Here is a 26,167-nt window from a genome sequence, read left to right as displayed (position 1 = left end):
ATTTTGAATAGTATCATGTAAGTAGTATGTGTTTGTTTTATCATTGACGTGTCACTCTAAATAATTTTTTTAAAAAAGATTCGTGTTAGATTGTTAGGGTGGGAAAAAATAGAATAGAATAAAATAAATAAATAAATAAAATTTGAAGGGGGCTCTTTTGTTGCTAATTTGCTTCTACATTTGGGAAAAAACCTCCAACGGTTGATGTTGGATGACGAGTGGAACAAGTGGGACCCTTGTTCAAGGTTAACAGTTTGTCAATATTCTTTGTGCTTCTTGAATGAAGGCAACACCACAGAAGATGAACGATGTGATGAGTGGTGTCTAAATTACACGAGCCGTTGGATCAAAATACGATTCTAAAATGGTCCTTGCATTGACTTTTAGCACATGGATGTGTCTTATTCCTGCACCGTGTTTTCTTAATTGACAAGCACGGCACATGGCGTCAACATTTGGGATTTTGAAACTTCCAAAAGTACTACTTTGGCATCCAATCTTGGGCATGTTATAACTAGATCCATGTCTCACGACACAACCACCACGAGGTTTCATCAATAGCCTACAATAAACTATTCAAATTTTATTTATTTATAAGTAATTTACAATTTCAAGTTAAAAATTGTTAGCTAGAACAATTATTATTATTTTTTAAAAGGGTAAAAAAGGGAGTCAATGTGACAAGCAACTCTACAAAAGCATGTTGATTAATGCATTTTTTTAGTATGGAAATTAGGATTGATTTATGCATGAAATGTGATATTTTATCACTTAGTCCGCACCCACGAAAATATAATCAACTAATCTAAAACATTTGATTGATGATGGGGGCATATCTCAGCATTTGGGCACGTTATAACATTTGATTGATGATGCTATTTTGGTCTTATGGTTAATTTATTGTATTGGTTGTTTATCACAAGAAGACAAAAGATAATTAAAAAAAAATTATATTAAAAAGGAACATGAAAAATATTTCATATAAAAAATAAAAAAAATTTCTTAAGTGGAAGATTCACGTAAAAATCATGTGGGTTCTGCCCGCGCAGTTTCGAATCCTGCCGCCCACGCTTGGTGTTCTAATATTCATTTTTATCAAGAGAAAAAAACTCGGTGGGCGTTCCTCGTTTGCTTGAAAATAGAAAATCACGATTTCATAAGTATATACCCCCCTTATTTCATTTATTTATTTTTCACTTTGATAACCTCCAAACCCTCAAAACTCCCGTGCACCTACTGAGAGGGACATGAACAATCATATGCCAACAACAAAAAGGAAAAAAGGAACAAATTCATTCAACTCCACGCATCCGAAAACACACATGTTTGAGGCAAAACAAACATTCAACCAACCCAAAGGGCCACACCCACACATTATGCCACTATATTTGGAGAACTGGGGGGTAGGTCATACACAGGAACAGGCAACCAACTTATGAACTTTGATGAAACAATGTAAACAAAATCCTTTTTACCTAGCTTTACCTTTTTTCTCAAAGATGTATTAAAACAAAAGCCTAAATAATGAGATGGGGTTAAGGATTCCACTGGTCTCAATTCATTAAATAATATCCAAGCTCGAGTACCAGGTTCATTTGCAGAATGGCCTGCCAGCCGACCTTAGTCTTAAGAAAGCATCATCTGTCCGAGCTTGAAACACACGCAACATCATGCCATCCATTTGATTCCTGGGGCTACTTGTAACTGAACCTCTATTTCTGAATAATGTGGAAGCTATTGTTGTTGTTGCTAAAATGTAGAACCTCCAGAAATCAGAAGCTGCATTTCTAATTTTCTTTATCAAACTGTCATTAACTGCATTCAAATTGTACGCCATACAGCTAACTCAAAATTTGACACCAAAAAAATACAACCTCATCTCTTCCCAAAACTTTAATAAAAAGTATCTTCACCAAGAGCTTTCTTAACTTTTAACCCTTCATCCTTCTTTTGGTCTGCTCCTGAGACATTGTCAAGTGCCGATATTCTTGATTCCACTCATTCAAGTCATGACGCATTGGTTGCAGTATGCTCTCACTTTTCTTCATCTCCATCCCAACTATTCTCTTGCTTGGAAGGAATATCATACGGCCTTGATAGCATAAGCTGACGTTTTCTACTTCCTACCAAATCATGTAATCCTGCATTTGTATATATAAATAGGTCTTTAGATGTTTCTGGATTATCTCCATAATGAGAAAGTCATATAGCAAAGTCACAAACTGTGGAGAAAAAAATTTAGGAATAAGTTATGGGACATCAAGGTCTGCTACATCAGTTCACTGGAAAGCGACAGAACTTATTCAACAAAGGTCTCCTGCACCTCAGCACTTTATAGTTTATACATAATCATTCTGCAATTTGATACTTGCAAAAATGGTAGACGTGTGAAACCCAAGCTTTTGACTTGAGAAGCTCAAGCTAGCTGGCACTGATATAAATTAGCCGGAGAAGATCCGAGGCTTAAATCTGTTATTGTTGGCTTGAACCTGTGACAGCTTAAGCCTTTTGAATCATAACAACATAATGGCCACACAGAGAATCAAAAGAACACATCACAACGGTTGAAATGGGCAAACACGAAGATTGATGATTATACACAATGACATTCAACTGTCAAACACAGATAAGAAATAAATCTCACAAAAGCATACTGTAAACTATGGATAGAAACTCAAATTACACCAAAAAAAAAAAAAAAAAAAAAAAAAAAAACTTTGAACAATGGCACATATTCATTGCTTGCAACAAATGGATACCACATTGCATGATCAATTCCGCGGATAGAAATGCTATATTAGAATCCTATCATGTACTTATTCCATCTATTTTGCTACTTGCCTTGTGATTTTAGCTTCAATAGCACAGAATATTAAGATAAAGTTAGAATTTCATTTTAAAATTGAAAGGACGTTAGAAATTGTTCAAACTGATGAGAGAGAGAGAGAGAGAGAGATCATGGTGGCTACAGAATTGTGTATTTCATATATTAAACCCTTAAGCCTACAGTGGCTTCTACAAAGATACAAGACTCAGCTAATTACACAATGATCCTACCAACTATATGTAATTACGTAATGACCCAAAACATTCTAACACTTCTCCTCAAGCTGGAGAGTATATATCAAATAATCCCAACTTGGAACAGATAGTCCTTAACCGATTATGACCCAATGCTTTGGTAAACATATCAGCTAATTGATCTTCAGACTTCACAAATGGAGTAGAGATGCTCCCACTTAATATTTTTTCTCGAATGAAGTGACAATCAACTTTAATATGTTTGGTCCTCTCATGAAACACATGATTTGATGCAATGTGAATAGCTGCTTGATTATTACAGAACAATGGAGTAGGAGTTTCAACTGTCAACCCAAGTTCTTTTAGAAAATGTTGTATCCATGTCAACTCACTAGTGGTATGGGCCATTGCCCTGTACTCAGTTTCAGCACTAGATCGAGTTACCACCGTTTGCTTTTTACTTCTTCATGTAACAAGATTTCCTCCTACAAATGTGTAGCAGCCTGTAGTAGATCTCATGTCTGAAGGAGAACCAGCCCAGTCAGCATCTGTAAAACCTTCCACCCTGAGATGACCATTTGATTTATATAGTAATCCAAAACCTGGAGCTTGCTTGAGATATCAGATAATCCGACGAACAACAATCCAATGTGGCATTCTAGGAGCTTCCATGAATTGACTTACAACACTAACTGCATATGAAATATCAGGTCGAGTGATAGTGAGAAAAATTAACTTCCCAACAAGGCGATGAAATCTATCCAGGTCATTAAATAAATCACCTTCATCAGACACAAGTTTTGTATTTGAATCCATAGGAACATCAACTGGACGGCCACCCAACATACCTGTTTCTTCTAATAAGTCCAACACATATTTGCGTTGAGACAAATTTATACCCTTCTTGGATTTATCAACTTTAATACCCAAGAAATACCTAAGTTTACCCAAGTCTTTAGTGTGGAATCGATTTTGCAGAAACAACTTTAACTTAGCAATGCCTTCAGAATCATCACCCGTGATCACAATATCATCTACATACACCACAAGAAAAACGAAGCTAGCTTTAGTGCGCTGGTGAAATACCGAATGATCGGTCTAGCATCTATTAAGACCAAATTCTAATGCCGCCTCAGAGAATTTTCCAAACCAAGCCCGTGGAGATTATTTCAATCCATACAGGGCCTTTTTAAGGCGACAAACAGTGTGACGATACTCCCTTTGAGTAACAAACCCAAGTGGTTGCTCCATATAAACTTCTTCAACCAAGTCACCATGCAAGAAGGCATTTTTGACATCCAATTGAAACAACGGCCGTTACAATTGGCAGTAATGGAAATAAGTACCCGAATAGAAGAAATCTTAGCAACAGGAGAAAAGGTCTCATCGTAGTCAATACCATAAGTCTGAGTGCACCTTTTTGTTACGAGACGAGCCTTCAACCGCTCAATAGACCCATAGTGAAGGTATTTAACAGTGTAAACCCACTTACAACCAACCGTTTTGGAGCCCGGAGGTAAGGGAACAAGATCCCAAGTCTGATTATGGTGAAGGGCATCCATTTCATCACCATGGCTTTGCGCCAATCCGAATTAGAAAGAGCATCCTGCAAAGTCGGGAACAAAAGTAGCAGACATTTTGGATAAAAAACAAGATAAAGAGGATGAAACATTATGGTAGGAGACAAAGTTAGAAATGGGATGTGCAGTAACACACAACCGAGTACCCTTACGGAGAGCAATAGGCAAATCATCAGGCAAAGTAGATGGCGCCGGATCCGAAGACTCTGAAGGAGATGGAGGGAGCGAAGTAGGTAGTCGTGTATAAACCTGCAAGGGGACAACGGAGCGAGGAGGTGTGGGAGCAGGAAATAGAGAGGGAACAGTTGGCATAGGTGGCTCAAGAGTAATATCGAGAGGGGTAGTAGAATCAGAAAAATATGGGAGAGACTCAGAAAAGGAGACAACAACACTAGTGAAATAGCGCTGAAAATGAGGACTGTAGCAACGATAACCCTTCTGAGTGCGAGAATACCCAAGAAAAACACACTTAGTGGCACGAGGGTCGAGTTTGTCAAGACCGGGCCCAAGGTTATGGACATAACACACATATCTAAAGACCCGAGGAGTAAGATTAAACGATGCGGAGTTCGGAAATAGAACAGAATGAGGAGATTTTCCTTGTAACACCAACGAAGGCATCCGATTAATAAGATGACAGGCCGTAAGAACAACATCACTCCAAAAACGTTTGGGAACATGCATATGGAATAAAAGGGCACGACATACTTCCAGGAGATGACGATTTTTACGTTCAGCTACTCCGTTTTGTTGAGGAGTATAAGTAAAAGATGATTGATGAATGATGCCTTTAGCATGAAAATAAGTCTCAAAAGGGTCCGAGAAATATTCTTTGGCATTGTCAGAACGTAAAACTTTAATGGAACATCCAAATTGAGATTTTATTTCTTTGCGAAATATTTGAAAAATAGAGAATAATTCGGAACGATGTTTCATTAAAAACAACCAAGTCAAACGAGAATGATCATCCACAAAAGTCACAAAATAACTAAATTCATTAATAAAAATATGTTTTATTGGGCCCATACATCTGAATGAATTAATTGAAAAGGACTAGCAACACGATTGGTAGCTCTCGGTTTGAAAGATACACGACAATGCTTACTAAGCTGACATGCTTCACAAGGCATGGACTCAACACGACTAAGACTCGGGACTTAACGCTGCAAAACTGATAATGAAGGGTGGTCGAGACGACAGTGCCCCTGGGAAGGAGACAAATATGATTGAAGAGCCGTGGGAGATGGTGCAAGATCAAAGTAATACAAGCCACCTACTTCATGTCCCGTACCAATCTTCTTCATCGTCTTGAGATCCCGAAAAATACAACATGAGGGATAAAATGTAACGGAGCAATTAAGAGATTTAGTAATTTGACTAATGGACGTCAAATTAAAAGGGAATTGAGGAATATAAAATACAGAGGAAAAGGACATAGAAGAGGTGAGATGGGTGGTTCCCACACCCAAAACTTTAGTGGAGGAGCCATTAGCAAGAGTAACACTGTGAGAGGAAAGAATAGACTGAAAATCAGATAAGAGATGAGAACTACCAGTCATGCGATCGGATGCGCTAGAGTCAAGAATCCAGGGACTCTGACGAGAGGATAAGAGACATGCAGGTGCACTACCTGATTGGGCAAAGGAAACCATGGAAGATGAGGTGGAAGGCCGTTGTTGACATAAACTGAGCATACTCATCGCGGGAAATTGTCATGGTGACCATAACAGGCTCAACAACCACTTGTGGAGCATTTGGTGTCGCAGAGAAAGAAGAATCCCCTTCATTAGAGGTTACTTGATGTGCATATGAAGAAGGTGGCGGTTTCCCATGAAGATCCCAAACAGTAATTGATCGTGTGATTAGTAAGACCGCAGTGAGTGCAGAGTTTTGAGTCTCTGCCTTTGCCACGACCACTTCCACGGGTAAAACGACCGCCACTGCCACGAGAAGACTGATAACCACCCTAGTTCACAATTAATGCAGAACATTCACTGCTAGGAGGAGCAGTGACACCACTTGAAGCACTCCCGGAAGCGCCACTAGATAGAGTAGCACACTGGAGTCTGGAGAACATATCAGGAAGAAAGGAAAATGCAGGGTTACCCAAAATCTGTGCATGAACAGATTCATATTCTGGTGACACCCCCATGAGAAACCGAACAATATTAAAATCCTCACGTTGTTGTTGCATGCTCTTCACGTCAGAGGTGATGGGCTGATACAAGTTCATTTCTTCACAAATTCCCATTGACTGTGAGAAGTACTTTGCTAGACTGTGAGTACCTTGCCGGAGGTCAAAAAATTGTCTGCACACCTCATAAATTCTGGTGATATTACCAGTACCTGAATATAGTTGTTGGAGGCGGTTCCATATCTCCTTGGCAGTATCTAAATACAACAAGTTGGAGTTGATATTGGGTTCAATACAATTCAGCATTAAGGAAATGATCTGAGCATCTCTTTGTTCCCATGAACTGAAATCTGCATCACTGTCTTTAGGCTTATCCTTAACCAAATGAGAGCTAAAGCCTTTGGCTTTCAGAAAAATAGCTACTGACTTGGCCCATAAAACATAGTTCTTGCCATTGAGCTTGACCGAAGTCATTGGAGGATTGAAAGAAGCAGAAGAAAGCAGGTCTGAACTGGCAGCCATGGAGAAGGAAAGAGAGAAAAAAAAATCGAACCTGGAAAAAAAAAAAAAACTGAATCTGAATTTCGTTAAACGGGCCGAATCTGGTCAAACGGGCCAGCTTTGGACACCCGGTTTGGATCTGGGCAAACAGGCCAAATCAAAACCAGTTCTCTGCTATTCCGATTTTAGTAAACCAAGGTTGGGATAACTTCACGCTTGCAGCAAAACACCACCATTCTCCTTCACAATCAACGCCGGCAAGAACCAAAACTCTGCCACCGACAATAAACTCCAGCACCCGAGGTTTGCAATGGAGAATCAAGGCTAGTACACACCCTAGCCCTTGCAGCGGTGACGGCAACCCAACACAAGCAGTGATCTAACAACCGAGCAGAGATGGTTTGCGATGATGGAACCTCGGCAACTTGCGACAGCCAAGGCAGCCTTGGCCAACAAAACGAAGGGCTTCAGATCTGAGAACAACAGACAAGAAGCGCTGAACACAACGACAGCTTCAAACCTCCGGCTCTGAACAGAACGACGGCCAAACCTTCAGCGAAGAACAGAATCGACTTCGATCTCGATTTCAATTTGTAAAAGAACAACACAGATGCAATCACGACCACAATCTTAGTTTCCCATTGTTTCGTACTGCTCTGATACCATATTCAAACTGATAAGAGAGAGAGAAATCGTGGTGGCTACAGAATTGTGTATTTCATATATTAAACCCTAAAGCCTACAGTGGCTTATATAAAGATACAAGACTCGGCTAATTACACAATGACCCTACCAACTACATGTAACTACATAATGACTCAAAACATTCTAACAGAAACCATGGAAATAAACATGACGCCTTCACAGGAGTCTCTAAATATGTTCTACCTCTGTATGCATCTTAAACTTTCTTGTCTGAATAGGTGCTCGGCTAATTGGCCTCTTAGCTGGCCAGGTCCTTTCGCCTCAATGAATAACTTTTAACAATTTAAAACAAATGACAAAAAATTAACCACAAACATGGAAAAGAAATGAAGGAATACAGCACTTATAAGTACAATCCTCTTTTGTTGAAAACTTGAAATTGAAAAGCTAACACTAATAATACTCGAAAATGTTAATGGCTACAACTACAGGTCTAAGGAAACTAAATGACTACAACAAAAGGTACAAGAAAAGTAAATAGCACGAGTTCCAGAAAGTTAGATCATTAAAATAGGAAGGGTTAATAATATGTAAAGGAAGTAGAAAAAATAAAAGGTTACCCTACAAAGCTACAAGTACCCAACAAGTAAAGTGCCACTGTGGCCTAAAAGAGAACATCAAGAATGGCTGCATGGCAGGTGGTTGTAGCCTAATAGAATTGAAGATATACATGTATTTAATATTTAATGAATAATACATTGAATCGTGGGATACATTGAAATTTCGTTTAATTTATTAGTAATTTGTATATCTTATTTGGATATATAACTAAACATATTAAAGATATATTTCTATTATATATAATATTGTTTTTTATAGGGCTATAGCAAATCTTCTTCTTCTTCTTCTTCTATTATTATTATTATTATTTTTTGTCCCTTATCGTATTGAATTTCCCAAAATTTAGCAATCTAAGAAAATAAAGTTTTCACGGGCGAATATTTACTCTTTCAATATCTATTTCAGTTGTAGGGTTAGCTCATGACTTCTTAGAATATATGAATTGGTTCTCCATTCGCTCCGCCATCCCGCCCGCTGAATCATTAGGATTCGGTTTCAGTAGAATCTTCTGCATTCATAGGTTCCATCGTTCCCATCGCCTCTTGCTTAATGGTTAGGTCTGAATTCTTCAATGGAGCTCTTAAATAAATTTTTCTTGAGTCAATTTTCTCGGTCTTTATTGGCTAAAGGCTCTTGAATTTTTTGTTCTATGAACAATTTCATTTAATTATGGATGAATCAGTATTGATGCTTTATTACACTGCCTTTTATGAGATAATTCATTGCCCTTACATATTGGAATCATATATCGTTGATATTCTTTTTCTCTCGCCCTTCCATTGATCCACATCCTTCTTCAATATTTCGCTTCACAACTTAGAATCAGATTGATTTTGATTTTGTTTATGCAAAAGAGATTCAGTTGCTACAATGATATGATTGATATATCATATCTTGACTGGTTCTTTAGATCCAGATAATGCAAAGTGATGAGTTGGTTATTAGTTCATACCACGTGCTGGTCTTCTTTTTTGTTTTTTTAATCCTAACCCGAAAAAAAATTAACGAGTCACACACTAAGCATAGCAATTATATCAAATGGTCAATTGAATTTTTTTTATTCAACCTTGTAGAATTAAGAATTCGAATTACTCATTTTTGTTCTCATTGAACAGAAAAAGAATGGACGAGTTTATCATTTTTTGTTCTATTAGCGGATAGAAGGGAAAGACAAGGAACGTTTTATTATTCCTTGTCTATAAATATCCAAATTTTAATGCCCAATACCCGATGGATAGTTCGAGCTGTATAAGAATAATAATCAATTTTGGCTCGAATGGTTTGTAGCGGAACCCTACATTCCATTCGACATGTGCAATTTCTTTTCTGCTGATACGCTCTGCAATTTGTACTTGAATCCCCTTTGTATATTCTTGTTCAGTTAATTCAATAGCCTTTTTCATTGCTTTGCGAAATGAAACTCTATTCTTTAATTGTCCGTCTATAAATTCCGCAAGAATGTTGGGGTTTCCATAAGGTTTTGCAATTCTTGTGATAGCAATGTTAAGTTTTCAGTTCACACAATTAAATTCGTTTTGTGGATTCATCTATAATTCTTCGATTCCTCGCGGCCGGCTTTCTATTTGTTCAAAATCAAGAGAGAGAGAGAGACTGTGTGTATTGTATATCTCATTAACCCTTAAGCCTACAGTGGCTTATATAAAGGAAAACAAATAACCTAATTACACAATGATCCTAACAACTATGGGTAATTACATAATGACCTAACATAAATATATATATATATAAACATTCTAACACTCTCCCTCAAGCGGGAGAATATATATCAAATAATTTCAGCTTAGAACAGATAGTCCTTAACCGGTTATGACCCAATGCTTTGGTAAACATATCAGCTAGTTGATCTTCAGACTTCACAAATGGAGTAGAAATGCTCCCACTTAATATTTTTTCCCGAATGAAGTGACAATCAACCTCAATATGTTTGGTCCTCTCATGAAACACAGGATTCGATGCAATGTGAAGAGCTGCTTGATTATCACAGAACAATTGAGTAGGAGCTTCAACTGTTAACCCAAGTTCTTTTAGAAAATGTTGTATCCATGTCAACTCACTAGTGGTATGGGCCATTGCCCCATACTTAACTTCAGCACAGCTACCACCGTTTGCTTTTTACTTTTCCATGTAACAAGATTTCCTCCTACAAATTTACAGTAGCTTGTAGTAGATCTCCTATCTGAAGGAGAGCCAGCCCAGTCAGCATCTGTAAAACCTTCCACCTTGAGATGACCATTTGATTTGTGTAGTAACCCAAAACCTGGAGCTTGCTTGAGATATCAGATAATTCGAAGAACAGCAATCCAATGTGGCATTCTAGGAGCTCCCATGAACTGACTTACAACACTAATTGCATATGAAATATCAGGTCGAGTGATAGTGAGATAAATTAATTTCCCAACAAGGCGACGAAATCTGGCCGGGTCATTAAATAGATCACCCTCATCAAACATAAGTTTTATATTTAAATCCATAGAAGCATCAACCGGACGACCACCTAACATACCCGTTTCTTCTAGCAAGTCCAACACATATTTGCGTTGAGATAAACTTATACCTTTCTTGGATCTAGCAACTTCAATACCCAAGAAGTACCTAAGTTTACCCAAGTCTTTAGTGTGGAATCGATTTTGCAGAAACAACTTCAACTTAGTAATGTCTTCAGAATCATCACCTGTGATCACAATATCATCTACATACACCACAAGAAAAATGAAGCCAGCTTTAGTGCACAAGTGAAATACCGAATGATCGGTCTGGCATTTGTTAAGGCCAAATTCTAATGCCGCCTCAGAGAATTTTCCAAACCAAGCCCGTGGAGATTGTTTCAATCCATACAGGGCTTTTTTAAGGCGACAAAAAGTGTGACGATATGCCCCCTGAGCAACAAACCCAGGTGGTTGCTCCATATAAACTTCTTCAACCAAGTCACCATGTAAGAAGGCATTTTTGACATCCAATTGAAACGACGGCCAGATACAATTGGCAGCAATGAAAATAAGTACCCGAATAGAAGAAATCTTAGCAACAGGGGAAAAAGTCTCATCATAATCAACACTATAAGTCTGAGTGTACCCTTTTGCCACTAGACGAGCCTTCAACCGCTCAATAGACCTATCATGAAGGTATTTAACTGTGTAAACCCACTTACAACCAACCGTTTTGGAGCCCGAAGGTAAGGGAACAAGATCCCATGTTTGATTACTGTGAAGGGCATCCATTTCATCTACCATGTCTTCGTGCCAACCCGAATCAGAGAGAGCATCCTGCAAAGTCTTAGGAACAAAAGTAGTAGTACACTTTGGATAAAAAACAAGATAAAGAGGATGAAATATGATGGTAGGAGACAAAGTTAGAAATGGGATGTGCAGTAACGCACGACCGAATACCTTTACGGAGAGCAATAGGTAAATCATCAGGCAAAGGCGTCGATCCGAAGACTCTGAAGGAGATGGAAGGAGCGAAGTCGGCGGTTGAGGAAGTCGAGTATACATGCAATGGGACAACGGAGCGAGGACGTGCGGAAGCAGGAAACAGAGAGGGAACCATTGGCAGAGGTGGCTCAGGAGTAATATAGAGAGGAGTAGTAGAATCAAAAAAATATGGAAGAGACTCAGAAAAGGAGACATCAGCACTAGTAAAATAGCGTTGAAAATGAGGACTATACCAACGATAACCCTTCTGAGTGCGAGAATAGCCAAGAAAAACACACTTAGTGGCAAGAGGGTCGAGTTTATCAAGACCGGGTCCAAGGTTATGGACATAACACACACAGCCAAAGACCCTAGGAGTAAAGATTAAACGATGCAGAGTCGGAAAATAGAACAGAATGAGGAGATTGACCTTATAACACTGACGAGGGCATCCGATAAATGATGACATGCCGTAAGAACAACATCACTCCAAAAACGTTTGGGAACATGCATATGAAATAAAAGGGCACGACAGACTTCCAGGAGATGACGATTTTTACGTTCGGCTACTCCGTTTTGTTGAGGAGTATAAGTACAAGAGGATTGATGAATGATGCCTTTAGCATGGAAATAAGTCTCAAAAGGGTCTGAGAAATATTCTTTGGCATTGTCAGAACGTAAAATTTTAATGGAACACCCAAATTGAGTTTTTATTTCTTTGCAAAAGATTTGAAAAATAGAGAACAACTCAGAACGATTTTTCATTAAAAACAACCAAGTCATACGAGAATGATCATCCACAAAAGTCACAAAATAACGAAATCCATTAATAGAAATATGCTTTATTGGTCCCCATACATCCGAATGAACTAACTGAAAATGACTGCAACACGATTACTAGCTCTCAGTTTGAAAGATATACGACAATGCTTACTAAGCTGACATGCTTCACAACACATGGACTCAACACAACTAAGACTGGGGACTTGATGCTGCAAAACTGAGAAGGATGGGCGGCCGAGACGACAGTACCACTGGAAAGAAGACAAAGATGATTGAAGAGCCGTGGGAGATGGTGCAAGATCGAAGTAATACAAGCCACCTACTTCATGTCTCATACCAATCTTCTTCTTCGTCTTGAGATCCTGAAAAATACAACATGTGGGATAAAATGTAACGGAGCAGTTAAGAGATTTAGTAATTTTACTAATGGACAACAAATTAAAAGGGAATTGAGGAACATATAACACAGAGGAAAGGGACATAGAAGAGGTGAGATGAACAGTTCCCAAACCCAAAACTGTAGTGGATAAGCCATTAGCAAGAGTAACACTTTGAAAGGAAGGAATAGATTGAAAATCAGATAAGAGATGAGAACTACCAGTCATGTGATCGGATACACTACAGTCAAGAATCCAGGGACTTTGACGAGAGGACAAGAGACATGCAGGGACACTACCTGATTGGGCAAAGGAAACCATGGAAGATGAGGTGGAAGGCCGTTGTTGAGACAGAAACTAAGCATATTCATCGCGGGGAATCGTAACCATAGCAGGCTCAACAGACACGTGTGGAGCAGGGGGTGTGGCAGAAGAATCCCTGTCATTAGAATTAACTTGATGTGCATAGGAAGAAGGTTGCAGTTTCCCATGAAGATTCCAACAGTAATTGACAGTATGATTAGTAAGACCGCAGTGACTGCACAGTTTCGAGTCTCGACCTCTGCTATGACTACGACCACGAGTAAAACGACCGCCACCGCCACGGGAAGACTGAAAGCCACCCTGATTCACAACTAAGGCAGAAAGTTCACTGCTAGGAGGAGCAGTGACACCACTTGAAGAACCCCCTGAAGTGCCACTTGATAAAGTAGCACGCTGGAGTTGTGATAACATATCAAGAAGAGAGGGAAGTGCAGGGCTACCCAAAATCTGTGCTCGAACAGGTTCATACTCTGGTGACAACCCGGTGAGAACCCGAACAACATTAAAATCCTCACGTTGTTGTTGCATACTCTTCACATCAGAGGTGATGGGTTGATACAAGTTCATTTCTTCACAAAGTCCCATTGCCCGTGAGAGATATTCTTCTAGACTGTGAGTACCTTGCTGGAGGTCAAAGAATTGCCTGCACACCTCATGAATTCTGGTTATATTGCCAGTACCTGAATATAACTGTTGGAGTTTGGTCCATATCTCCTTGGCAGTGTCCAAATACAATAAGTTGGAGCTAATATGAGGTTCAATACAATTCAGCATTAAAGAAATGATTTGAGCATCCTTTTGTTCCCATGAATTGAAATCAGCATCACTGTCCTTAGGTTTATCCTTAACCAAATGAGAGCCAAAGCCTTTGGCTTTCAGGAAAATGGCTACTGACTTGGCACATAAGATGTAATTTTTGCCATTGAGCTTAATTGAAGTCATGGGAGGATTGAAGGAGGCAGAGGATAACAGATCGGAACTGGTAGCCATGGAGAAGAACCAAAAAAAAAAAAAAAAACGAACCTGGAAAAAAAAAACCGCAGAAATTGTATTCTGGCCGGATCTGGTCAAACGGGCCGGATCTAGCTATCCTGATTTTAGTAAACCAGGGTTGGAATAGCTATCCCGGTTTTAGTAAACCAGGGTTAGAATAACATAACCATGTAGCCAAACACGGTTCTTCTTCTTCACACCTTCACGGATGCTGGTGAACAATGCAGCAGAGGCTACGACAACCCAATCACACGCAACGACCGAATTAATAAGCAGCGACTGCTGTAACTTCCGGCCAAAAAACGCGAATCGAGGAACCTTGCCACTGCAAATCGAGACAGCAGATGTTGGCGAGCTCGCTGACAACCAAAGACGAGCTGCCGGCGACGACGAACAAGGCAGAGACGACAATGAACAAGGCTGCAGATCTGACGATGGTGGATGAGGAGCTGCCGATGACGACAAATGAGGAGCTGCCGGCAAAGACACCAACACCACAATCGCGATTCCGATCTTATACAAGAACAACCCAATTACAGACTTTCACACCCATGATCGTGTAGCTCTGATACCATGTTCAAAATCATGAGAGAGAGAGAGAGAGAGAGAGAGCAAGACTGTGTATATTGTATATCTCATTAACCCTTAAGCCTACAGTGGCTTATATAAAAGAAAACAAATAACCTAATTATACAAGGTTACCTAATTACACAATTATCCTAACAACTATGGGTAATTACATAATGACCCAACATAAATATATATATACATAAACATTCTAACACTATTAATAACTTTCGGAATCCCATATAGTTATGACCTCGATCAGATCGACTCTTTTTTGAATCTCAATACGTGCAATTCCCTTGACACAGGAGGATATTCGCATATTTTTTTTGTACATAATTCTTAATACAATCCCGTATTTTTTTTATCTTCTTGGAGACCTCAGAATAATTTGTTGGTTGTGCAAACCAAAGGGAATGGTGACCTTGGGTTATACCAAGTGGATTTATTTTTGTCCCACACTCCCTCACTACTATATATCATTATACGTCATATCTATCAACTTATTTTCCATTTAGGTTTTTTTTTTTGAAATCATTGAGATAGTCTATCTCTACATATTCAACTAAGGATATATCTGTTATTACAATAGTTATTTGACAAGTAGGCTATGAAGCACGAACACGGACACGGGTACATTACGACACAGATACGGATACGGCGATATGGCAAATTTCAAAAAAACAGGACACGGACACGGCAAGGATAAGGCAATAAAATAATATATATATATATATATATATATATATATATATATATATATTATTTTTACTCAATTTCTAATTTATATTTAATAAACATAACTTTTAGGCCATTATTCTCTTAAAAAATATAAGCCCAAACACCTTGAAAATATAAACAAAAAATAGGAGGTACATATTTGTAACTAAAAGTAAAATTATTATTCTTATAACCGGTTCTAAAAGATAAGATTGCAATCTTATCACTTCTTTCTTCCCTAAGGTTTTTATTACCTTTTTTTACATGGTTAACTTTAGGGAACGAGACGACAGAGGGGAAGCATATGCTTCTAACAGGAATTGATAGCAAAAAAGCAACCTATTTTCGAAGCTTTTCATCGGCCAAGAGTCTGAAAATGCAAGTTCTCTCTTCTCCTGGACTTTCTATCTCCTTCATCTCTCTCCCTCAATCTGTCTTTCTATGAATACACACAACCATATACATGTATATATCTCTTTATCCTTTTTTTTCTTTGACAAAAAATTTGAACTCGTGTCCTATGCGTATCGCCGCTGTGTCCTTCGCCGTGTCCGGCATGAAAAAACAGATTAAAAAATATGACACCTCTACAGAGGTGTTAGACATGTGTTGGAGCCTCGGACACGTGTCCGACACTGGTACGACAGCCCATTCCCAAGTGTCGGTGCTTCATAGCAAGTAGGTCTTTTTATTAGATAACTACGGCCTCGAGCTCTAGGTTTTAATTTCTTAACGGTAGTACCCTTGTTGACTTCAGCTTTATTAATGACTAAATTTGTTTCATTGGAACCTAGACTGTAAGTGGCATTTGTTGCTGCAGAATAAACCAATTTAAAAATGGGATAACATGCTCGATAAGGCATGAGTTCTAGCATCATATGTGTTTCTTCATATGAACGTCCACGTATTACTCTTCGCACTTTGTGAGCAAACATAGACATATATCGACCGAAGGTGTATACTCTTACTTTTTTCTTCCTTAGCATAAATTTTCCTCTTACTAATGAACGATAAGCATTTATATTAATTTTATTAATCGCTATTTGCATGTCCTCGGAAATTTAAAGTAGGCGCAAATTTTCCTAATTTGTGTCCAACCATACGATCTGTTATATAAATAGGCAAATGTTCCCTGCCATTATGTATAGCAATAATATGCCCGATCATTGTAGTAGGTATAATGGTAGATGCTCGGGACCAAGTTACTATTATTACTTTTTCCACTTTTGTGTTAAGCTAATCAATTTTTTTTTTTGGGCTAAAATCACAAAACCCCCCTATGCTTTCAAAACTGTACATAAAACCCCTAATAGAATTAAATATGTCCCTCAACTAACAAAACCCATCATTTTACCCCAAACCCGCAATCGACCCATTAATTAGACGGTGAAATGTCAAATTTGACCTTGACTTCTAATATTATATTAAACACTAAAAATTATTTTAAGTTACAAAAATATCCCTGAAGATAGATCAGGGTTAGACAACAGCAATGGCGGCGAAAACAATGATTGGAAGAGGGTTTCTTCGCCGCTGGGTTGCTGACAAAAATTTAAAGGCCGCCCATATAATCATGATATATACAGTGTATATATATATATATAATAATAATAATATTACAAGACCCAAGAAGATTATTAACAAAACCTAGAAGAGACCTTCAAATACCCTATACACCGGAAAAGATTTTGGAGCAAAAAAAGTATGAAATTGAAGAAAGGTTTGGTTTCGAAGTTCTAAAAGAAGGTGGAGAGATCACCGTCGGTGAGAAGAGAGTTGGTGGGGTCCTTCGACAAGAACCAAGTCGTCACTGGATTCGTTGGTGATGGTTCTGTGTTCAGAGGCGAGGAATCGTAGATGGAGTGCGAATTGAGGAGTAGACCGCACTCGGAGGATGGAGTGCGTTGAGGAGCAGACCGCACTCAGAGCAGACTGTATCTCCGATCTAGTTATCAAACAGCATCTCTGCGCTCCGCTTGCAGTCCGAGTTGTACGCGTCCATGGTGGTATTCACTTGCCAGAAAACGAAGACTAACTCCAGGATTGGTGTCAGAACATACTTGCAATATAGTGAACAATACTTCACCTTGCCGGAATAGTGAAGCCATCATCGCCGGGATCCTCTCTTATCTTAACCATCGTCAAAACAACCCTCACCCTGTTCGGCATTTCTAGTTGTCACCTCTTCTTTGCCGACAATCTTGCTTCATTTGCCCACGGCGAGCTTCACATCAGTCGGTGGGTGGTCTGGGTGGAGTCTGATTATTGATATATACAGCCACAAGATTCTATTTTAAGAAGAATAAGGTGGAATCTGAGTATTGATATATATATATATGTGTGTGTGTGTGTGGATATATGTATATAAGTTGTGCCTGAAATCAATGAGGAAGGAAAATGTTTGCCTGTTTGGTGACAAAATGACGTAGTTGAGTGGGTGGAATCTGAGTATTGATATATATATATATATGTGGATATAAGTATATAAGCTATACGTTAATTTGGACTAAATAATGAAAGGGTAAAATAGTCACTTACAAAAATGATTTTTAAATTTTAATTTAATTATTAAATACTAAGGTCAAATTTGTCATTTCGCAATCCAATTAACGGGTCAATCACGGGTTTGGGGTAAAATGATCGGTTTTGTTAGTTGAGGGACCTATTTGATTCTATTGGGAGTTTTATGTATAGTTTTGAAACTATAGGGGGGTTTTGTGATTTTAACCTCTCTTTTTTTTTAATAAATGATTTGCTATAAAAGAGTTTTATTTTAGTGAAAGTGTCACAGCTTACTCCACTTTTTTTTTTTTTTTTTTTTTTTTTTTAACAAAGAAATAAATTCCATTTTCTCTCCTATTTACTACGGCGACGAAGAATCAAATTATCACTATATTTATTCCTTTTTCTACTTCTTCTTCCAAGTGCAGGATAACCCCGAGGGGTTGTGGGTTTTTTTCTACCAACTGGGGCACTCCCTTCATCACACCCATGGGGATGGTCTACAAGGTTCATAATCACTCCTCTTACTACAGGAGGCTTACCTAGCCAACATTTAGATCCGGCTCTACCCAAACTTTTCTGGTTCACCCCAACATTTCCAACTTGTCCGATTGTTGCTGAGCAGTTTTTAGATATCAAACGGACTTCCCCAAAAGGTAATTTTAATGTGGCCGATTTCTCCTCTTTTGCAATCAGTTTCGCTATAGCACCTGCTACTCTAGCTAATTGTCCACCCTTTCCAAGTGTGATTTCTATGTTATGTATAACCCTGCCTAAAGGCAAATCGGTTGAAGTAGATTCTTCTTTTTGATCAATAAAAACCCCTTCCCAAACTATACAAGCTTCTTCCAAAGTATACGGCTTTCTGGACGTAGATGATGATATCTGTACAGATGGATCTTAAATATATCGTATAATGAAGTACCACACAAGTGGATATATAGGAATCCAAATCTACCAAATCACTCATGTGATGATCTTCTACATCCTAGGTCTTCAACGATGGATGCTTCGTGTATTTTAAGGGCAAGAAATTATTGCCTTAAATCTTCATTCCAAGTTGAACCAAGGTCCTTTCCATGAATTTTAGGTGATATGCGGATGCTAATTCTTTCTACTTCTTTGGTATAATGACATATCAAGAGGCCGACAAGAAGGAATAACCAAGAAATTTTGTGTTAAGTACCTTCCAAATAAGCCATGCGTCTCCAAAGACCTAAACCATTTAAATGAACATTCCAGTGGTGGTTATTTTTGGGTGTGAACATCCCCAAACCAAACCTCGCCATATTTTTCCAAATTTACATTCAGTTGTCCGCATTATCCCTCTTGCAGGGATTGTGTCACAAACATTATTCAGATACAATTTGAAGGATTTCGTAGGTTCATTGATAAGGGCTTGAGAGAAGAACTTTATTCAGTGGAGACTTGAACTACATACATGCATAGTTTTTTAAAAAGGTAAAGCCAACAGAAATATAGAAACGACAATCTCCCAACCCCTGAACAACCCCTCCAATTACTCCCTGAAAGTCCAGCAAGTGATGAATCCTTTACCCTTGCTCATATTCCTCGACCCTTTGATGAAGGACCCCAGGCCTGCCAGCACAATAAGAGAATGATTGAGCCAATCGGCTTGCTTGTACAGTTGAGGACTGCTCGGCGCCTCCCCCATCTTAGGCACATCTCTCTTTCTTAGTTTCACACTGGCCTAATGAATGAAAGTCGGTCTTTTAGTAAGTGTATATAAGCAGCTATTTAGTGTACAAGCAGTTCTTTAGTGGCCGGACCAAAAGGGACGTACGGCGGAGGTTGGTTGAAGATGATGTTACGTGGCGTTCAGAACCAGTCTTGAAGTGAATGAATTAGAAAGAACAAAGAAGTAAGGAAATGAGAAGATTCTTTATTGAACTATATCATGAACAGATCCTCCCCTCCACACCAATCACGAGTTTTTCTCCATCACCCTTAATGCTATGTTTTGAAAAATAGATCATTGATTGAAGAGCCAGGTCAGGAGCTCTTCGGGCCGATCTGATCTCTGGTGGTCATTCTGCCCGGCCCACCCATTCCCATGGCCATGGAATTGGACATCTGCACTTTACGCGCGGTTTGTTTACTTCGTACTTAAATTCTGGGCTCCAAGAGATAGAATCTCATTAATTGGGGAAAAAAAATAAAATAAAAATAAAAATAAATAAAAATAAAAAATAAAAAAGGGCTTCAATCCATTGTGATTTGGTTCCTTGGTGTTGACATCTCTGCCTGATGGTGAATTCAGTGGACAAATTGTAAAACTAGATCAGCAGGGATTAATATTTGTGATTGAAGATTAAAGATCGAGACCAGATTGAATAACTAGGAGTCTTCAAGTTTCTATGATCACACACCAGATGAAAATTTCACCAGGAGGTTTGTACTTATGAATTCAGCTCAGCCATGCCAGAGTATCTGATAGGATATGGAATTAAGAATGGCTGCATGGCAGGTTGTTGTTGCCTGAAGGAGGTCCGTCCACGATGGATGCATTGTGTATTTTAAGTGCAGGAAATTATTGCCTTAAATCTTCATTCCAAAGTTGAACCAAGTTCCTTTCCAAGAATTTTAGGTGGTATGGGGATGGTAATTCTTTCTACTTCTTCAGGTATAATGATAGATCAGGAGGACGACATGAAGGAATTACCAAGAAATTTTGTGTCAAGTATCTTCCATAAGTCACTTTCTTCAAAGTAACCACCTAAACCATCTAAAAGAACAATCCAGTGGTGGTTATTTTTGCCTGTGAACATCCCTAAAGCGAATTCCTTGACAACAAGTCATGCCTTTGCTTCCTAATTATACCAAAAATTAGAGGAGGGATTAGTTATCTTGCCATAGTTTTCCAAATTTACATTTAGTTGTCTCCATGATCCCTTTTGCTGGGATTGTGTCACAAACTGTTGGCGTATTCAGTGGACAAAATGTAAAACTAGATCAGCAGGGATTAACCACACATTTGTGACCGAATATTAAAGATCGAGACCAGATTGAATAACTAGGATTCTTCAAGTTTTTATGATCACACGCTAGACGGAAAATTTTACCCCAAGGTTTGTACTTATGAATTCAGTTCAGCCATGACAAAGCATCTCTTAGAATATAACTTATACATGATTACTTTTTCTTGGAAAACTCTCTCTCTCTCTCTCTCTCTCTCTCTCTCTCTCTCCCCACAAAGCATAAGCAGTCAAATTTAGACAATTGTACATGTTCTTTTTACTAATCCATATTTCCTGGTATTGTACATGGTTGACATGCTTGTCAGTCATTCACTTATGTTTAAGATGACAGAATGATTGATTGTCATTGTATCTTTGTCTTGCCAAAGTCGCATTCAATGTACATTGTCTTGCGAACATTTATACTGAACATTTCGATTTAAATGTCTTTTTGAGGCACACCTTCCGATTTAAGCAATTTTAACATCAATTTTCACTCATAACAAAGCATTCAAAAAGATCATAGAAACAGTATTTTCATCAATACAAGTATGAAAAATTGCTTCTGCATAAAAGTATTGTTTCTTAAAATAAATCATTCACTGTACATACGACATAGTATAAAAGTTTATCTTTGTTCCACACGACAAAATAAATGGCACAAAGTATTGGAAGCAAAGTCAAACAGTTCAATACTAATATGGGGTTAAGTGCACTTAACACCCCTGTAGTATACGCGATGCGCACGATGCGGCCCTACTTTTAAAACTGAGCTGAACCCCCCCCCCCCCCCCCCCCATCTTTCTAAAACCCCTTTTTGGTGACATAAAGTAAATGTATTATTGCGTTTTTTCCCTTTAACATTCCGAAACTACGCCTTACTGGTTTCTTATATATATTTAACCCATCTCTCTCTCTCTCTCTCCTCCAGCTCTCTCTCTCTCTCTCTCTTCGCCCTTTACGACAGTAAGGGTATTAAAAATTCTGAAAACCAGTGACTGATATATGTATATTGAAGTATTAAAAAAAGTGCTATACAAAGTCAATTGATTACCAACAGGCCAGTGGCCTAGCGGTACCAGACCCTTACTTCCCAAAGGGAGGTCAGGGGTTCGAGCCTCAATAGAGGCATGTATGTGTGAGTACCAACTAAGAAAAAGAAAAGAAGAAAAAAGTCTAGTGATTCAACGAATTACACAAGATTGTTCCTAAGTAGGATAGTTTACAATAAAAGGACGAAATAGAATCAACCATATATAGACATGTAGTTTTCATAATTTTATGGTTTCTAAATGTTAGTTCCTAGTCACACTGCTTAGCTGAGCTCTGACTTCTTTAGACCATACAGATATTTAATCTGGTAGGGGGGCTCTAGTTGGCTGACCTGTTTATTATGACGTTTAATGCAGAATTAGTAACTTAATAAAGCTAGATCACAGCCATTTCCAAATCCAACCTCCCTTTATTATGAAAATTTCATGACAAACTTTGAAACTAGAAAGTAGAAACCAATGATCAAATATTTGAGGACTGTTTTTGTAATTGTCACACTACCCTCAACGCAATTCATGTGATATAAATTTCAGACCATGAAAGTTCGAAAAATTAACATAGATATAAGAACCAAGGAATCACATAATTTTTTACAACTTTCTAAAGAATCCAATGTGTGATATAAAAACCTAGGAATCATATAGTTGCATTCCATTCGACAAGATGAGAGCAGAACCTTCTCAAATGGAAGCTTTGCTCTTAGCTTGTCTGGTAGTACTTGTACTGGCTTTGCAAGTAAGACAGGTCAATCTCTAGAGTCGCATTTTTAAAAAAAAATTATGAGCTCAAGCAGAACTGAAAGTGAAGACTCTCAAGGAGTCCAAAAGATCAATAATCTCCTCCATGGAATTACAATTTCTCCCTAAAACCCAATTTGGCCTTATGTAGCTTTTGAGGGATGCGTTCCCCTTTTGAAAGCCTTTTCTAATGCATATATTACTTATAAAAAAGAAAAAGAAAAGAGAATAGCACATAAGCATTTTACCAACAATCCATCACTACCTGCTGGCATACTTCGATTACATCTTCATTACTGTTTCCTTAGAGTTAGTCCATAATTTCCACACACACAAACACTGTCATGTTTTAGTATGACACTGTTAAAATATGTTAATTATCTAGTACAATTACTTGCCTAGCTAGTACCACTTTCTATTTTCATGTCAATTTATTTCGAGTCATTTCCAATATATGCTTTGACGTTGTAATTTTCCAGTTGAATTACTTGGTCTCATTGAATTACTTGTAATTTTATGTTAAAATGTGTTATCTAGCTGAATTAATTGCCTGAGCTAGTACACCTTTTATTTTCATGTCAATATATTTCGAGTCACTTACAATATATGCTTGTTAGAGGTTGAAATTTTTGGGGATTCGTCTCACTGCAGGATTGTGATGCTTCTGTTCTTATAGACAGCACAGACGAGAATGTGGCGGAGAAAGAGGCTCCTCCTAATTTAACTTTGAGAGGATTTGAAGTGATCGACGAGATTAAATCAGAGTTGGAAGCAATGAAAGGGGTTGTTTCTTGTGCAGATATACTGGCATTGGCAACCCGGGACAGTGTTGCCTTTGCTGGAGGATCAGTTTATGCTCTTCCAATTGGGCGGCGTCGCGGCGAGATGGGACTATTTCCAGTATCAGTGATGTTCACATTCCTGGCCTTCTTTTTCTATTGCTGATGCTTCAAAAGCTTTCCAAACTATCAATCTTGAATTAGCAGACCTTGTTACTTTACTAGGTAAACCTCATAACTGAAAAAACTATACATATATTTAACCCTAATTTTGCATTTCTATTTAATACTTCAATCTCAAGTCTTCACATGGACAATGTCCAATTTGGTCATTTCCCATTTGGACCATTTTTTATATAAAAAGAAATTGTAAGAAATGTTGTTGTAAGGGTATTTAGGTCTTTGAATGAGTTTAATGAGTCAGGAGGTCCTTATTTGCAGGGTTTTTAAACTTGAGGGGGTTTGGTGAACATCAGATGTGTATATGCACTATAAGGATTCTAGAGGGTTGTTAAAGTGCATTTAAACCTACGGGCAAGAAAATGATAAAAATGAACCTATTTGTTCCTTAGCACTAATGAATCTATAAGTAATTAGTATCCTAGATGCCCATTTAACAAATATATACAAATTGTTCTCTAGAGAGAAAAAAATAAAATAAAAGGGGAAAAAGGACTGACAGGATATACACGAGGAGCATAGAAGAGACAACAAACATAAACACAAATCTCAATTGAGAATATAATTTAGACAAGCTCAAACATACCTATCGAGTTTTCCACTTTCTCAAAAGTTCATCATAGACAAAAGGCTTCTTTTCTACAGACAAGCTTTGTTTCAACTTTGCCAAAGTGGAAGACTTCAACTTGATGCCTCGATCAATCATATCCTCAGCATACTTAACAGCTTCCGGGACTCTATTTATATCACGAAGCCCCAGAACTAACAAATTCCCAGTTTCCTCCAAGTCCGAATCATAATTCTCAATCATGCATTTCCAAATTTTTATCGCGATATACGGGTCTTTATTTTCCATGTATATCCTCACTGCTGATCCACAATTTGAGTGGCTTGGGACACACTCATTTTTAATCATCTCCATAAATAATGGTGAAGCCTCCCTTAACCTCCTATTCTTAACCAAGAACTGAAACAACACATTATAAGTTTGAGAATCCGGGAAAGCACCATAACTAACCATCTCGTCCAACAACTTTTCAGCAGCATCAGGCTCCTTAGGATAACAATGTAAAACAAGCATTGAATTATACATCTCGGTATTGGGTCGAAAATCATTCTTCCCAACCATTGAACCCCAAAGCAACTCAGCAAACCTTGCATCACCTTTCTTCACACAGTTCTCAAGAGCAATCTTAAAGAATTTCATCCCCGGATAACACCTCCTGTCAGTCATTGTTTGGAAGAACTTCATAGCTTCACTCATACCACCATTGGGATCCTTAAGCAAAGTAATCATAAACGAATCATAAGCAGGCACATTCAAAGGGTTCCACCCGATCTCAACCACCATTTCTTGAAAGGTTTTTCTAGCACCATCTACATCCCCTTCATTCTCCCACCCCTCTAACAAAATTGCATATGAGTCTGCGTCCGGAAAAATCTTATACTTGGCAACACTCATAAATTCCATTGCTTTTGATGTCTTCCCATTCCTACAAATCGCGCTAAGTAGAGAATTCAATGCCACAATGTCTGGTGGACAACCATATTGACCCATAACCTCAAATGTCATGATAGCTTCCGGAACACGATCGGCACTCACATAACTACCGAAAACAGATGCAAATGTAGCCAAAGAAAGCAAACCTTCCTTCCTCATCGACTTAATGGCATCCCACATAGGGTCGAACAAACCATTCTTGCCCAACAAATCAACAACCAAGTTCCAAGCATAGGGACTATGCTGGTCATTGAGTTGAAATCCGGACCACTTGAAGAACTTCACGGCGGGGCCAGGGAACCCGTAGGACAGTTTCAGGACCTCTTCAACATCTTGTTGATAAACCCTAATGCCAGTTTTTTCAAGAACTTCCTCGATGCCCAAAGAATGAGTGTTGGATATGATTTCACAGAGTAATTTAACTTTGGGTGGCAAATTAGGTGTGTCTAGATATGAAGGGAAGATTGGACGCTTACCCTTTTGTTGTTGTTGTTGCTTCTGATTTTGAGCTGAATGTGTTGTTGGAGGGTTTGAGGTTGATGAAGGTCGGGGCTTCTTCATGTGGTCGTTCCTTAACGATGACGGTGGAGAATCTAAGAAGTTAGAACGCGTATTATTCTTGCCCATGATTTATTTCTTGATGAAACGCAGAAAAACCCTAAAAAAAGAAAGGGCTTGTTCGGAGAATTTTTAGTGAAGGATCAGAAACCCTAGATTTGGATGGAGAGGGCACAGAATTC

General features: G+C 38.4%; 3 protein-coding genes across 4 annotated transcripts; 1 reads left to right on the top strand and 2 right to left on the bottom strand.

Moving 5' to 3' along the window:
• Positions 1–1,325: 1,325 nt before the first annotated feature.
• LOC132283880 (pentatricopeptide repeat-containing protein At1g77360, mitochondrial-like) lies at positions 1,326–26,167 on the bottom strand. 2 transcript variants are annotated; one of them, XM_059785915.1, is made up of 2 exons: positions 24,513–26,166; positions 1,326–2,141 (listed from the first exon to the last, which is right to left on the bottom strand). In XM_059785915.1, exon 1 carries the CDS (start codon positions 26,052–26,054, stop codon positions 24,513–24,515), a length of 1,542 nt encoding a protein of 513 aa, XP_059641898.1. In that variant the 5' UTR covers positions 26,055–26,166; the 3' UTR covers positions 1,326–2,141. The 2 variants fall into 2 exon arrangements, with proteins under 2 accessions (XP_059641898.1, XP_059641899.1); XM_059785916.1 differs by lacking the exon at positions 1,326–2,141 and adding an exon at positions 2,170–2,489 and having other exon boundaries at positions 24,513–26,167.
• LOC132282151 (large ribosomal subunit protein uL2cz/uL2cy-like) lies at positions 15,829–19,874 on the bottom strand. The gene is made up of 2 exons (XM_059783773.1): positions 19,757–19,874; positions 15,829–19,098 (listed from the first exon to the last, which is right to left on the bottom strand). Exons 1-2 carry the CDS (start codon positions 19,872–19,874, stop codon positions 18,554–18,556), a joined length of 663 nt encoding a protein of 220 aa, XP_059639756.1. The 3' UTR covers positions 15,829–18,553.
• LOC132282150 (peroxidase 47-like) lies at positions 22,894–23,912 on the top strand. Its single transcript, XM_059783772.1, has 2 exons — positions 22,894–22,965; positions 23,619–23,912. The coding sequence occupies exons 1-2, from the start codon at positions 22,894–22,896 to the stop codon at positions 23,910–23,912; spliced, it is 366 nt and encodes a 121-aa protein (XP_059639755.1).

Source organism: Cornus florida, unplaced genomic scaffold, assembly GCF_030987335.1.
Source record: "Cornus florida cultivar Cherokee Brave unplaced genomic scaffold, ASM3098733v1 CherokeeBrave_3.0.0_Hap2_Chr11, whole genome shotgun sequence".
NCBI classification, from domain to species: Eukaryota; Viridiplantae; Streptophyta; class Magnoliopsida; order Cornales; family Cornaceae; genus Cornus; species Cornus florida.
The sequence above is the reverse complement of the archived record's forward strand: the minus strand, read 5'-3'. Positions and strand labels throughout refer to the sequence as shown.

Bases quoted from the DNA above. Each gene is read 5' to 3' on its own strand.
- LOC132282150 (XM_059783772.1), top strand. From the start codon at position 22,894: ATGAGAGCAGAACCTTCTCAAATGGAAGCTTTGCTCTTAGCTTGTCTG. The intron at 22,966-23,618 runs GTAAGACAGGTC...GTCTCACTGCAG, and splicing joins TACTTGTACTGGCTTTGCAA to GATTGTGATGCTTCTGTTCT.
- LOC132282151 (XM_059783773.1), bottom strand. From the start codon at position 19,874: ATGGGGGAGGCGCCGAGCAGTCCTCAACTGTACAAGCAAGCCGATTGG. The intron at 19,099-19,756 runs GTAAAGGATTCA...GATATATTTAAG, and splicing joins GTCGAGGAATATGAGCAAGG to ATCCATCTGTACAGATATCA.
- LOC132283880 (XM_059785916.1), bottom strand. From the start codon at position 26,054: ATGGGCAAGAATAATACGCGTTCTAACTTCTTAGATTCTCCACCGTCA.